We start from the raw sequence: 13,463 nt of genomic DNA, 5'->3' as shown, positions 1-13,463 counted from the left end.
CTACAAAGCTCCACTTGGGGAAGCAGTCAGAGTGTTTGCTTTCTTAACCCCTTATTGTGGCTCTAGGAAAATAAGCAGTCTCAGACCCTCGGCCTTCTCCTCCAGCCTCTGATAAAAAGGCCTCCAGATCCCACATTTGCAGAAAGAGCCTGCCGGGGGCATGAGGCAGCCTCCACCACCACGGCCACCATCCACGTTCTGCCTTCCCACGTCTGAGGGCTGCACCCTCCACACAGGCTAGATCTCTAGATGTCACACCCTGTATCCGCCAGCCTGACACCAATAAAGGCTTGGGCTATCTTTGTGCCCTGGACCAAATTTAGAGTCACTGAGACAACCCAAGTCTGTCTTGTTTCTACTAAAATTTATCTTGTTTCAAAAGACACCCTCTTCTTCCAGTTCAGCATGCCCATTAAGAGAATGGAATCTGCTTCCCTGGTGGTCCAGTGGTTAAGACTATGCGCTTCCACTGCAGGGGGCTTGAGTTCGATCCCTGGTTGGGGAACTAAGATCCCACATGCTGCACGGCACAGCCAAAAAGAAAAAAAAAAGGAATCTTTTGACAGCCACCTATGGACTGGGAGAAAATATTTGCAAATGATGGGACCAATAAGGGCTTAATTTCCAAAATATATAAACAGCTCATACAATTCAATAACACACACACACAAAAACCAACAAACAACCCAATCAAAAAATGGGCAGAATACCTAAATAGACATTTCTCCAAAGAAGACATACATCCAATAGACACATGAAAAGATAATCATCATCACTAATTATTAGAGAAATACAAATCGAAACTACAATGCAGTACCACCTCACACTGGTCAGAATGGCCATCATTAAAAAGTCTACAAATAATAAATGCTGGAGAGGGTGTGGAGAAAAGGGAACCCTCCTGCACTGTTGGTGGGAATGTAAATTGGTGCAGCCACTGTGGAGAACAGTATGGAGGTTCCTCAAAAACTAAAAATAGAACTACCATATGACCCAGCAATTCTCTTCTTAGGCATATATCCAGACAAAACTATAATCTGAAAAGATACATGCACCCCTATATTCACAGCAGCACTATTTACAATAGCCAAGACATGGAAACAACCTAAATGTCTATCAACAGATGAACGGATACAGAAGATGAGGTATATATATAAAAAAGAACAAAATAATGCCATTACGGCAAAATGGATGGACCTAAACATTCTCATACTAAGGGAAGTAAGTCAGAAAGAGAAAGACAAATACCATATCACTTATACGTTGACTCTAAAATATGACACAAATGAACTTATCTATGACACAGACTCACAGACATAGAGAATAGATTTGTGGTTGCCAAGGGGGCGTGGGGGAGGGAAGGATTGGGCGTTTGGGATTAGCAGATGCAGACTATTATATATAGGATGGATAAACAGCAAGGTCCTACTGTATAGCACAGGGAACTATATTCAACGTCTGTGATAAAGTATAATGGAAAAGAATATAAAAAGAATATGTATAACTGAATCACTTTGCTGTACAGCAGAAATTACCACAACATTGTAAATCAATTATACTTCAATAAAATTTTTAGAAAGAGAGACAGAATGGCATCTTCTGACCTGACAGTCCTTCCTGCCCTCAAACCCTTCCCCAGCCCCTCAGGGCCCATGGGAGGGTCTTACGCTTGGCTCTGCTGTCCAGCCTCCGCCCCTCACCCACACAGGCTGGCCCTGCCCATCCTCACAGCCTCCTGGGCCCTCTGGTGCAAACACCCTCCCCCTGGAGTCCCTCCCCGAAGCCGCTCTCTCCGGGGTTGCCCCATCCCGCCAAGTATAAAGGCTATTTTCTTTTCGGTCCAGCTGTGAAAGCCCCCTTGCCCGCCTCTGAGCCCACACACATCAGCCTGCCGGGCTCTCCCTGTCCCCGTCCCGGGGGTCCCCGTCCCTGGTTCATCTGCCCTCTGGACGGTGACCACTTTGAGGACACAGACTGAACAACGTGGGGTGGAAACGGGAGGCCTCAGCAGTCTGCTCGTCCAGCCCCTCGTGTCCCGGGGGCCCAGAGAGGGGAGGCCTGGCCCCTCATCCCAAGGGCTCCTGGTCCCCAGGACAGCGGCTCAGTGTCCAGCAGCGCAGCCCCTGGGCTGGGGCGTCCTGCTGGTCTGGGAGTGGCTTCCACGTCACCGAGGGTTTCCAACCCAAGCCACCCATGTTCTCACTTTACTGTGGGACTCGCCTCCATTCACGGCCCGGCCCCCGAGGTGGAGGACAGGCTCCCTCGGGGCCCCGGAGGCGGATGGGCTGGGCCCGTCTGGCTGGTCCTGCCGGTAACAAGGCCGAGGGGCCCCTCAGACCTAAGGAAACACCCGGGTCTCCGCGGCCCGTGCGGGTCCCGAGTGAGCTGCAGAATCCATCACCCCCCGGTTCTGCCCCTTCAGGGCTTCCTCCCGCCCAGGAATCTCAGCGCTGCCCAGAGCAGGCCCCCCGCTTCACTTCTGGGGGTATTTTTAGTCAGTTCTCATTACTGACTTTTTCAAGAGCTGTTTCCATAAATGGCTCTGTGCTTATAATTACTGGTCCAGGCCTCGGCCGGCTTCAGAGCCCAAATTAAAAGGGAACAACCTGCCCACTGCACCACATCAAGCCCGCCAAGGCCAAACATAGATCCAAGGAGATGTGAGCAAGAAGGATGCGGTTCCTCCAGTTCAAACCCAGGAAAGACCTGAACTGTGGGGCTTTCCAGAAAGACGTGGTCACGGTGACACATCCCCTCTCTCCCGTGGGGAATGGGTGCCCGTGAGGAGTGGCGGGTGTCCTCCCGCCCTGTGCCTCAGCCCTGGAGGAGCCCCATCAGTGGGCAGGGAGGGTGGGGGACACATTCTTCTGTGGGAGCTGGAAAGGCCTTCGTGGCAACCCTGCCTAGATGGGAAACTGAGGCCCAGAGGGGCACAGACTTGCTGGGGTCACGTGTCAAGTTAGGGGCCCTTCACGTGGACTTGCAGACTTGGAGCCCATATAAAATGAGTGGCCCTGGACTTTCTGGGTGGCGATACTGGTATGGGGGAATCACCTCTCCACAAGATTCTTCCATCAACAGGTGCCTGAGAGGTGGCCTGCTGAGGCCACTGTTCTCCAGGCAGGGCCCTGCAGGGACTCAGGTCCCAGGGGAGGGACAGGGTGATCTGCAAAGACGGGGAGGCTGGAGGGACCTCCCTGGCGGCCCAGTGGTTAAGACTCTGTGCTTCCAATGCAGAGGGCGTCGGTTCCATCCCTGGTCAGGGAACTAAGATCCCACATGCCGTGTGGCATGGCAAAATTATAAAAAAAAAAGCAATAATAAAAAAAAAAGATGGGAGGCTGGCCCTGCTTATGTGCCACCCGTCCAGGCCCAGAGTCAGATTTGGTCGCCGTTCTGAGGTTGTTCATAGTTTCTTAGTAGGGCCGGGGGGTGGGTAGGAGAAAAAGGGACTAGACGTGCCCCCGAATCAGACAGGCAGAAAGCAACTCCATTCCTAAGAGAAATACAGATGATCGAGGTGGAGGGCGCTCGTGGAGGTGCCTTGGGGAGGAGTGGTCAGAGAACACTTTTCTAGGAAACATAGTTGAGAGTGGTGGAAGAATTCTGACAAGCAGAAATGGAGTAAAGTATCCGAGGCAAAGCACGGAGGTGGGAAATAATGTGTCAGCTCCCATTTTTTGATCACTGAACTGTATGCCAGGCACCACCCTGGGCATGTTACACAGGACATTTTTGTTAATGTTTACCTAACTGTGTTAGTTATCTATTGCTGTGTAACAAATTACCCCAAATATAGCAGCTGAAAACAACCAACACTTACTATTTCACATGGTTTCTGAGGGTCAGGAATCCAGGTGCTTAGCTGGGTGGCTCTGTCTCAGAGTCTCTCATGAGGTGACAGTCAAGCTGTCAGGTGGGGCTGTGGTCTCTGGAGACTTGACTGGGATGAACAGACCCACTTCTAAGCTCACACTTGTGGCTGAGGGTAGAAGACTCCTCATGTGGACCCCTCACGACATGACCTTTCCTCAGAATGAGTCATCTTGGGGGTAGCAGGTAGAGCCCAAGACGGAAGCTGCAATGTTTTTATAACCTAATCTTGGAAGTGACACAGCATCCCTATTGTCACATCCTATTGGTCACATAGACCAGCGCTGGCCCAGTGTGGGAGGACATAAGGGTGTGAAAACCAGGAGGCAGGGATCATTGAGAACTATACTGGAGGCTGGCAACCACAGCAACCCTGTGAAAGAGGCATTCTTCACCCCATTTTATAGCTGAGAACACCGAAGATCAAGGAAGTTAACTGATTTGCACAAGACCACACCCAGAAGCCCCCAAGGTGGGATGAGAGTCTAGGTGTGTCTGTCTCCAAAGTCTACATTCTTTCTCCCCATCCACAGCCTCATCAGGTTAGGGACATGTCAAGGGAACACCGCAGGGTCCTGCTGAACTAGAATGTCAAACGCCGAGTGCCAGGCTGGCAAGAAGGAACACGCAGAAGGAGCCCAATCAGGAGAAGCCATGAGTGGATTTTCACTTGAGGAACTGGAGTTCCAAGAACAGGCTGAGAGCTTTTTCACCTCCATGCCTCCCCTCTGCCTGGACACCTTCTCCTTTCACCCGCTTCTGACTAAGTTCTACCCTTCTTTCAAGGTCCAGCACAATGCCACCTCCTTCAAAGCCTTCTCTGTCCCCCAGCCAGGAGGCCATTCATTCCTCCCCCTCTTCTGGCCTTGTTCATCCCCCACAAATGAGAGAGCGACCTGGTCTGTCTTCTGCAGCACTGAACCTTCATGCTCGTATCTGCGTGGGGGAATGGCCATTTCTCCCACTTTGCAATCATTTACATTGACTTGTCTGTGGGCCTATCTTTCCCACTGTAATGAGCGGATCTTAGGCTGGGGCTCGTGCTTTGGAGTGGGCACCAAGATAACCAGGGAGGGCAACAGCACACAATAGGTTACCAGGAGTGTTTGTGAAGCAATGACCTCAGACTGAAGGATCCAACCTTCTCCATACCTAGGTCTTGCAGCCTTTGGCTTCCCCAGAACCCTTCCTGTATTCAGAGCCCTAGACTGTTCTGAAGGAACGGCTGCGGCTCAGGGGGCAGAGCCAGCAGTTAAAGGAAATAACTGGGTTTTACTTCTGGTCTTGTCACTGACCAGCTGGACTTGGGCTAAAAACAAACAAACAATCAAACCAGGCTAACATTTACTGAGCATTTACCAGGCACTGTTTGAGCCCTTTACATAGAGTAAGTCATTTAATGCTCATAGCCATCCTAGGAGGCAGGAACTATTATCGCTCCCATTTTACAGATGAGGAACCTGAGGCACACAGCAGTAAATAACTTACACAAAAGTCATATAAATATATCTTAGGTCAGACTTCCTGGGCAACAGGCTGAGTGGGTAGGTTTAGTGGAGAGTGTTCTTGCAGGGAACAAGCAGGAGTGGGCACAGTTGAACAGCTGATGCAATCACAAAAGGGCCAGCCCATTCCATCTGCACGGGGAGCTCTGGGCTGATGGCCCTTCACAGTTGTCCCTCCTTGAGGCAAGGGGGCTGGGCATTTATACCCCAATAAGCCAGGATGTGGGGTGCCCTCAAGGAGGGTGCCCAACCTTGAGCAAGAAGCTGGTGGACTGATGTCGAGAGAAGGACCCAGCCGTCAGCAGCCCACCCTCCAAGCAGCTGGTGCAACAAGTGACGCAGTCCCAAAGAGAATATCTGGGGAGCACCGCAGCATCCACTAAAAACAAGTGGCAGAATGGGGATCTGATCCTGGAACCATGTTCTTACCACTCGGCTCCAGGTCCCCAAGTAAATGATGGGGGCGGGAGGGTAGACAAACACAGCAGGCTCTTCCGCATAATTCTGGCTACTGTTTACTGAGCGGTGCCAGGCACTTGCTAAGTTTTTCAATGCCTTAACCTGTATAACCATTGCACTATGGTACAGGTATTATTATCCTGATTTTAAAGATGAGGAAACTGAGATGCTGAGACTTCAAGTAACCTGTACAAAATCTCACAGATCTCAAGTAGCAGACCCTGAATTAAAACCTGGTCTTCCCCACTGTGCTCTCCCACCTCCAAGGCCAACCTTCCTCACTGCTGTGACCCAGTTTTCATATCTGCTCCTTTGGATCTGGGCACCCAGGACCTTGGGCCAGTCACTTATACTCTTTGAGACTAGACTTCTCCTCTGTCACCTAGGGGCAATAGTAGTCATTTATCTCAGAAGGGTGAGAAAAGACTGTGAAGATGGGGGCGGGGAGGAGTAGCCAGGCATCAGGGATTCACAGGGCACACCATTCTGGTGGCCAAACAGAGTTTTGGAGAAAAGAGACCCACCTTCAACTCTTGGACAGAGAAATACCTTTGGAAACCATCAACAAAATGAAAAGGTAACCTACTGAATGGGAGAAAATATTTGCAAACCACATTTCTGATAAGGGGTTAATATCCAAAATATATAAAGAACACACACAACTCAATAGCAAAAAAACAAACAATCCAATTTTTTAAATGAGCAGAGGAACTGAATAGACATTTTTCCGAAGAAGACATACAAATGTCCAACAGGTACGTGAAAAGGTGCTCAACATCACTAATCATCAGGGAAATGCAAACCAAAACCACAATGAGCTATCACCTCACACTTGTTAGAATGGCTATTATCAAAAAGACAAGCGGGGCTTCCCTGGTGGCGCAGTGGTTGAGAGTCCGCCTGCCGATGCTGGGGACGCGGGTTCGTGCCCCGGTCTGGGAAGATCCCACATGCCGCGGAGCGGCTGGCCCGTGAGCCATGGCCGCTGGGCCTGCGCGTCCGGAGCCTGTGCTCCGCGACGGGAGAGGCCACAACAGTGAGAGGCCCGCGTACCGCAAAAAAAAAAAAAAAAAGACAAGTGATAACAAGTATTTGTGAGAATGTGGGAAAACGGGAACTCTTGTGCACTGTTAGTGGAAATGTAAATTGGTGCAGCCACTATGGAAAATAATATGGAGGTTCCTCAAAAAATTAAAAATAGAACCACCATATGATCCGGCAATCCCACTTCTGGATATATATCCAAAGGAAATAAAAACAGGATATCAAAGAGAAAAAAGTGTAAGTATGGTAGTGGTCACTTTGCAATATGTACAAGTATTGAATCATTATGTTGCACACCTGAAACTGATATAATATTATATGTCAATTATATGTTAATTTAAAAAAAGATATCTGCACTCCCATGTTCATTGCAGCATTATTCACAACAGCTGAGACGTGGAAATAACCTCAGTGTCCATCTACAGATGAATAGATAAAGAAGATAAGGCGCGTGCGCGCGCGTGCACACACACACACACACACACACACACACAAGGGAATGCTATTCAACTATGAGAAAGAAGGAAATCCTTCCATTTACGACAACGTGGATGAAACTTGAAGGTATTACGCTAAGTGAAGTAAGCCAGAGAAAGACAAATACTTCATGATATCACTTATATGTGGATTTTAAAAAGTTAAAAAGTCAGAAGAGTAGAAAAGTGGTTGCCAGGAGCTGGGGGTAGGGGAAATAGGGAGAGGTTGGTAACAGGGTACAAACTTTCAGCCGTAAGTGGAATAAGGTCTGAGGAGCTAATGTAAAACGTGGCAACTATAGTTGATAACACTATTATATAATTTTGAAATTTGCTAAAAGAGTAGAAATTAAATGTTCTCACACACAAAAAAGAATACATATGTGAAGTGATGAATGTGTTAATTAACTAGATGGGGGGAATGTTATATGTATATGCATAGTAAATCATCCTGATGTACACTTTAAATAACTTACAATTTTATGTCAATTATACTTCAATAAAGTTGAAATAAAAATAAATGAATAAAAGGTAGATAGATAAAAAGAAAAATAATGTGGTCACTTAATAGTCACTTTCAAGACGGATAAAGGATTTATTGTTAAGTGAAAGACAAAATGGCAAAACAGTGGGCATTTAGATTCCACTTTGTAGAAAAGAATAACACAAATTGATAAAATATCAGGGCTGGTTGCTAGGGAAGGGCTAAGCTAAAGGACTAAACATTGGTTCTCCCTGAGGTAGACAGAGGATTACTAGGAGCTTCCATATTATATGTTTCTAGACATATGGTCTGAATTTTCTATCATGAAATTCTATAATGAATCTATATGGTATGAATTTTCTACAATGAATATGCATCAGTTCTATAAATCCCAAAACAAAGATAATCACGTTCCTAGTTTACAACACATGCTCACATTTAATACAGTCCAATTTAGCAGCACGTACTGCACCTAATGATGGGCCCTGGGCCAGGGGGAAAAGCAGCTTCTGTGTAGGACAAGAGCAAAGGGTGTGCAGGCAGGGAGACAACCTGCTGTGTACCTTGGGAAAACCACCAAACTACCCTGAACCTCACTGTCCTCTTTTTATTTTTATTTTTATTTTTTTTTTGCGGTACGCGGGCCTCTCACTGCTGTGGCCTCTCCCGTTGCGGAGCACAGGCTCCGGACGCGCAGGCTCAGCGGCCATGGCTCACGGACCCAGCAGCTCTGCGGCATGTGGGATCTTCCCGGACCGGGGCATGAACCCGCGTCCCCTGCATTGGCAGGCGGACTCTCAATCACTGTGCCACCAGGGAAGCCCCCTCACTGTCCTCTTTTTAAAGAAAGATGTGACAGTAAATGTGAGATGAAATGAAAGGACAGACATGGAGGTTCTGGGCATGTGGTCATCACTGGGTGTCATCTCACACAATCCCTGAACAGCCCCTAGGGTGGGTACCATGAGTATCTCCATTTTACAGAGGAGAAGACTGAGGTTCCTAGAGGTGGACTGAAAATCCAGATCACACTGAGAGTAGTGGGTGGAGTCAAGATGCAAATTCTGTTGAGTCCCAGGCCAGAACCCCCAGCCCAGAACCCCCAGCCCAGTCCTGCCTGCCCTCCCACTGTCCATCCGCTCCCGGTTTCCAGAGAGAGGCGTCACTGTCTAGACCACGTGACAATCACCTTGTGGCTGATGTACTGTTATCTGTCTCTCTCTCCCACTGGAAGGTCAGCTCCACAAGGGGGGACTTAGTTTCATTCCCTGTTATATTCCAGGAACTAGAAGGGAGCCTGGCACAGAGCAGGTACTACATGACAATTTGTGGAGTGAATTCAGGAAAATATGCAAGAATTGCCTACTAAAGAACCAAAGAAAGCGACCCTGGGGCTCACGGAGCGGAAGGTCAGGGGGCTGAGCAGGACCTGGGCCAGGTCCCTCGCTCGCACTGAGCCCTGCGTCTCCCGAATCCAACAGCCTCAGCTCATCCCCACCCCTGTCCTCAGCCACCCAGGACCACGGGAGTGAATTAGTCCAGTCCAGGGAAGGGTCAGGACCAAAGTGAAGACGGCCCATCCAGTTCTGGCTACACTTCTGCCCGCAGTGCTGTTTGTGCCTCAGTTTCTCACTCTAGAGCATGGGCACCTGGTGCTCCAAGGAGAGGAGGCAGAGAAGGGCTCAGCAGGAACATGCAGAGGTGGTCTCTGCTGCCTCATTCCTCCCTCAGGGCTGGCTGGGCCGGCTGAGGCCCTCGGGGGTCCAGCTAGTCACACCGAGCTGGGCGGAGGGATGGGTGGTGGTGTGAGAAGCTGCCTCCGAGGAGCCACAGGGCCGGAGCTGGGAGGCACCTCGTTTTTCTGACACCATCGCTGTGGACTGGACAGGAAAGCAGAGGCCCAGAGAAGGGAAGGGATGTGGCTCGGGACGTGCAGGAGTCCACGGCAGGCCCAGGAGGGACAAGAACCTGGGCGCTGCCTCCCAGATCAGGGCCTCCTCCCCTGAGCTCAGGCGGCACCAGGGACAGGCTCCGTCTGCTCCTCGAGGGCACTGGCCCCGTCACTGTGTCCTGGCCAAGGGGAGCCAAGAGTCCACAGGCGGAGATCGACAGGCAGGGCCCAGCTCTGACCGCAGCCCTGGCCCCCAACACAGGCCCTGTCAGTCACGACATGGCTCCTAAAGCATCTGCTCAAAAGCAGAGGCCTGACCCCTGGACGGCAGGCCCAGGCCTCTGGGTCCTACAGGTGCCACTGACGGTCAGGGGCCCGGCAAGCACCAGGCCCGGCTGGCTTCTCAGGAGCTGATGAGGCCAATAGCAGAGGTGGAGCTGGAGCCAACAGGTGTGGGAGCCTCGGCGTGGGCGCTGATGCCACAGCGACTGCTGTTAGACTCCATGGTGGTTCAGGGGCCGCTGACCTTCACGGGCCTGGAGCCGGGGCCTCCAAAGGAGGAAACAATCCTGGTAGGTTCCATCCCCCACATCAGCCTAGGTAATTACCAGTTAAAACTACTCGAACTGAAGGAGTTTTACTAGTGCGATTAGTACATGAGAATAAAGAAGGCCCTCAGACAGCTGGCTGGACTGCCCACAGGCCAGGCTTCCACTGAACAAAGATCTGCTTGTTAATCCACAGCATCAGAGGCCTTAGATCTTCATGAAACACCCAGAGGTGGTGTGGGAAGAAACTGGGATTTGGAATCCACAGCCTGGATGATGCCATGGATGTGCTGTGTGACCCTGGGTTGGTTATTTAACCTCTCTGAGCCCATGAAATGAGGCTGGTAAAACAGCTTCCCAAGTTGCTGCATGGGTGAAATGAGTATTTATAGGACTATGGAACTTCAAATGCTAGTTTTTATTCAAAAACAGATAGAAACACCTTTGGCTGACTTCAAAAATCTGTTTCTGGGTTTCACATGTCTATAAGACATGTGGGGACATTTCCATCACATCCACACCAAGGCTGAGCGGCAGCTGGGAGGGTCTGGTATCAGCACTGACCAGGGCCAGGTTCACCCTAAAAAGGGGGCTGACTTTCTGCCCCTCCCCCTCTATCAACCTATCACACAACAACTCTGAGGAGCCCCATTTTACAAGCAGAGATCTGAGGCTCAGAGAGAGCAAAGGACTTCCCTAAGATCACAGAGCAGAAGCTGGAGGGCAACCAGCTCCTCCTGAGCTCAGGGTGCTGCTCGACTCACAGCAGCAGCTCCCACCAGGGCTGTGCACCCCTTGCCCCAGGGGATGCTGGGGGAAGAGGGACATGGGCTAGGCGGTGACTCACTCAGATGGACGGCTCCCCTGGAGGCATTCTCAGGGTGACTGCATCCACAGCTCTTCTTGGTCCTGAGCCCGGGGTCAGCTTGCCCCCAGCACGGAGCTCCAGCCTCAGTTCCACATGTGGTCGCCTCTGTCCCAAGTCCCCACCCCTGCCCTCTAACCAGGAAGGTGGCATCTAGAACCCGCCAGCCCAAGTCCTGTGCCTGGCACTGGGCTCTCCGCAGACGTTAACGGCTGCCTCCTGCTGCTCGCTCCCCCACCTGAGCCCATCACGAGCTCTGGTTTGGGGGGGACGGGCCTCCTTGAGGCAAATGGCTGAAGACCCACAAAACTTACTGTCACTCTGACCCCTGGGTTCCTCTGCCGAAATCCCTCTGAAAGCTCTCTCCACCTTGAAAGCCTGCCCTCCTGACACAGAAACGTCACCTCCTTGAGCACTGGATGGAGGGCCAAACAACCTGGGCCTGTCCTGGCTTGGCCACATACAGACCACATTGTCCTGAGCAAGACACTGCCTCTCTGAACCTCACTGTCCTCATCTGGGAGATGGGGATGAATATCATGTCGCTAACAGGGTTGTTGGGAGGGTTAAGAGCGGTGCTGTAGGTGAAGGGAGGCTGGTGACCATGGCAAGGGTCCTCTCCCTGCTCTGGGTCCCACAGCTCTCCCCACCTGGGGCTGAGCTGTAGTCCTTGGGTCCCCAGGTCCAGCCTAGTGTCTGCCTCAGCTCAGACTCCTGCCCCTCACTGGCCACAGACAGGAGGCAAAGCAGGTGGGGGACATATGTTCATGAATGTAGATTAAAGAGAGTTTAGTAATGGAAAACGTTATCTTTGAGAACTTTAAGGGTAAATGGCTCCACGATTTGGAGTATAATTTCTGCAGAGAGGAAAAGCTGGGCTTTACGTGGGAGAACAAAGAGGGTCCAAGCTGCCCATCAGGTCATTCAATGGCCTGGACACTCATTCCATGACAAGCCAAGTCCCGGGTGTGAGCCCAGGGTGACAAGACCACAGTCCCTGCCCCGCTGAGCTCAGAGTCTACTCCTTCTCCACCGTCCCACCCCGCAGCAGCACCCCACCCCCACGTGGCCCAGGGAAGAGGCTGCTGTGGACTCAGAACAGCTGGGTCCTCATCTCTACTCTGGTGCTTTGATGATGTGACCAGGGTTTTCCACGCTGAACTTTGTCCCTCTCTTCAGTACTGCCCCTATCAACGTGACAGCATCACAGCCTCTGTTTACTCATCTGCCTCCCTTCCCAGGACCAGACTGTCTTCCTGGCACTGCCCGCGTCCACCCAACACTACGTGAATCTTACCATCGGGTGTGTTTGGCCGCGGGTGAATGTACGCCTCTGGGACTCACATCCCTCATCTGTCCCTGCTGGATCAGCAGCTCACCACCCCCCACCCCCCTGAGACTTCGCTGCCCTGACCCGGGCGGTTTACCCTCCCGCGGTACCTTGTCCACGACAAGGTGATTCCCCGTTCCCAGCAGGGCGCTCGCCCTGCCCGAGGTGGCGCACACGCCCCTGCAGCCCGCGCCCAGCCTCCGAGGGGCCCCTCGGCCAGCCGTCCCCCACGTGCCTTCTCGCGGGGTCGCCGCCGCCCACCCCGGGCCCGCTCTCACCCATGTTGACGAAGCTCATGACCAGGTCGGCGCGGCCCAGGCGCCGCTCGGGGGTCCCGCCGTCCTCGTCGTCGTCGCCGGCCATGGCGCGATACAGGTCCAGCATGAAGAGCGGCGCGGACGCGGGCAGCCGGGCGGCGGCGGGCGGCGCGCGGGGCCGGGGCCGCCCGGGCAGCCGGAGCACCGCCAGGATCTCGCGCTGCAGGTCGCGGCGCTCGCGCGGGCCCAGGCGCCGTTGCGGGCAGCCGGGCGAGGGGCGCGGGACAGAGGCGCCGCCGCCGCTCAGCGCGCACAGCGCCAGGCCTAGCAGCCAGAGAGGCCCAGGGCGCGCGGCCATGGCGGGACCTGGGCGGCCTCACCGCGCGCGCATCCGCTCCCGGCCGGGCCCGGGGCTGGGGCCGCCCCGACGGCGAGCGGCGGGCCGGGCTTGGGGCCGGCGGGACGGGGCGGGCGTCGCCCGCGAACGCAGCGCGGTCCCTAGAGCGCCCGGCCCGCGGCGCCTGTCGTGGCTCCGGGTAGTCGGATGGGGCCGCACCTCCTCGGGCAAGGGCTCCTCCGGGGACCGGGGATCGTCGGCTAGTCTGTGCCGCCGCGCCAGACAGTCCGGCTGCTGCCGAGACAGCTCAGCTCAGAGGCGGAGAGCGAGCTCCCGCCGGGCTTCGGGAGGCGCGGACCCTCAGTCTGTGCCGCGCGCCCCGGGCCGAGGTGGC

At 52.8% G+C, this 13,463-nt stretch overlaps 1 protein-coding gene across 1 annotated transcript in view; it reads right to left on the bottom strand.

Annotated features, from left to right (window-relative positions):
* Window positions 1-13,090, bottom strand: part of LOC132420017 (bone morphogenetic protein 8B) — a 40,067-nt gene extending 26,977 nt beyond the window's left edge. Inside the window, exon 1 of the mRNA XM_060003974.1 lies at window positions 12,754-13,090. Within this exon, the coding sequence (XP_059859957.1) occupies window positions 12,754-13,090 (337 nt within the window). The remainder of the gene's footprint in view (window positions 1-12,753) is intronic.
* Window positions 13,091-13,463: the final 373 nt, after the last annotated feature.

The sequence above is a fragment of the Delphinus delphis genome, chromosome 1 (assembly GCF_949987515.2).
Source record: "Delphinus delphis chromosome 1, mDelDel1.2, whole genome shotgun sequence".
NCBI lineage: Eukaryota > Metazoa > Chordata > Mammalia > Artiodactyla > Delphinidae > Delphinus > Delphinus delphis.
This window is presented reverse-complemented; position numbering and strand designations above follow the sequence as displayed.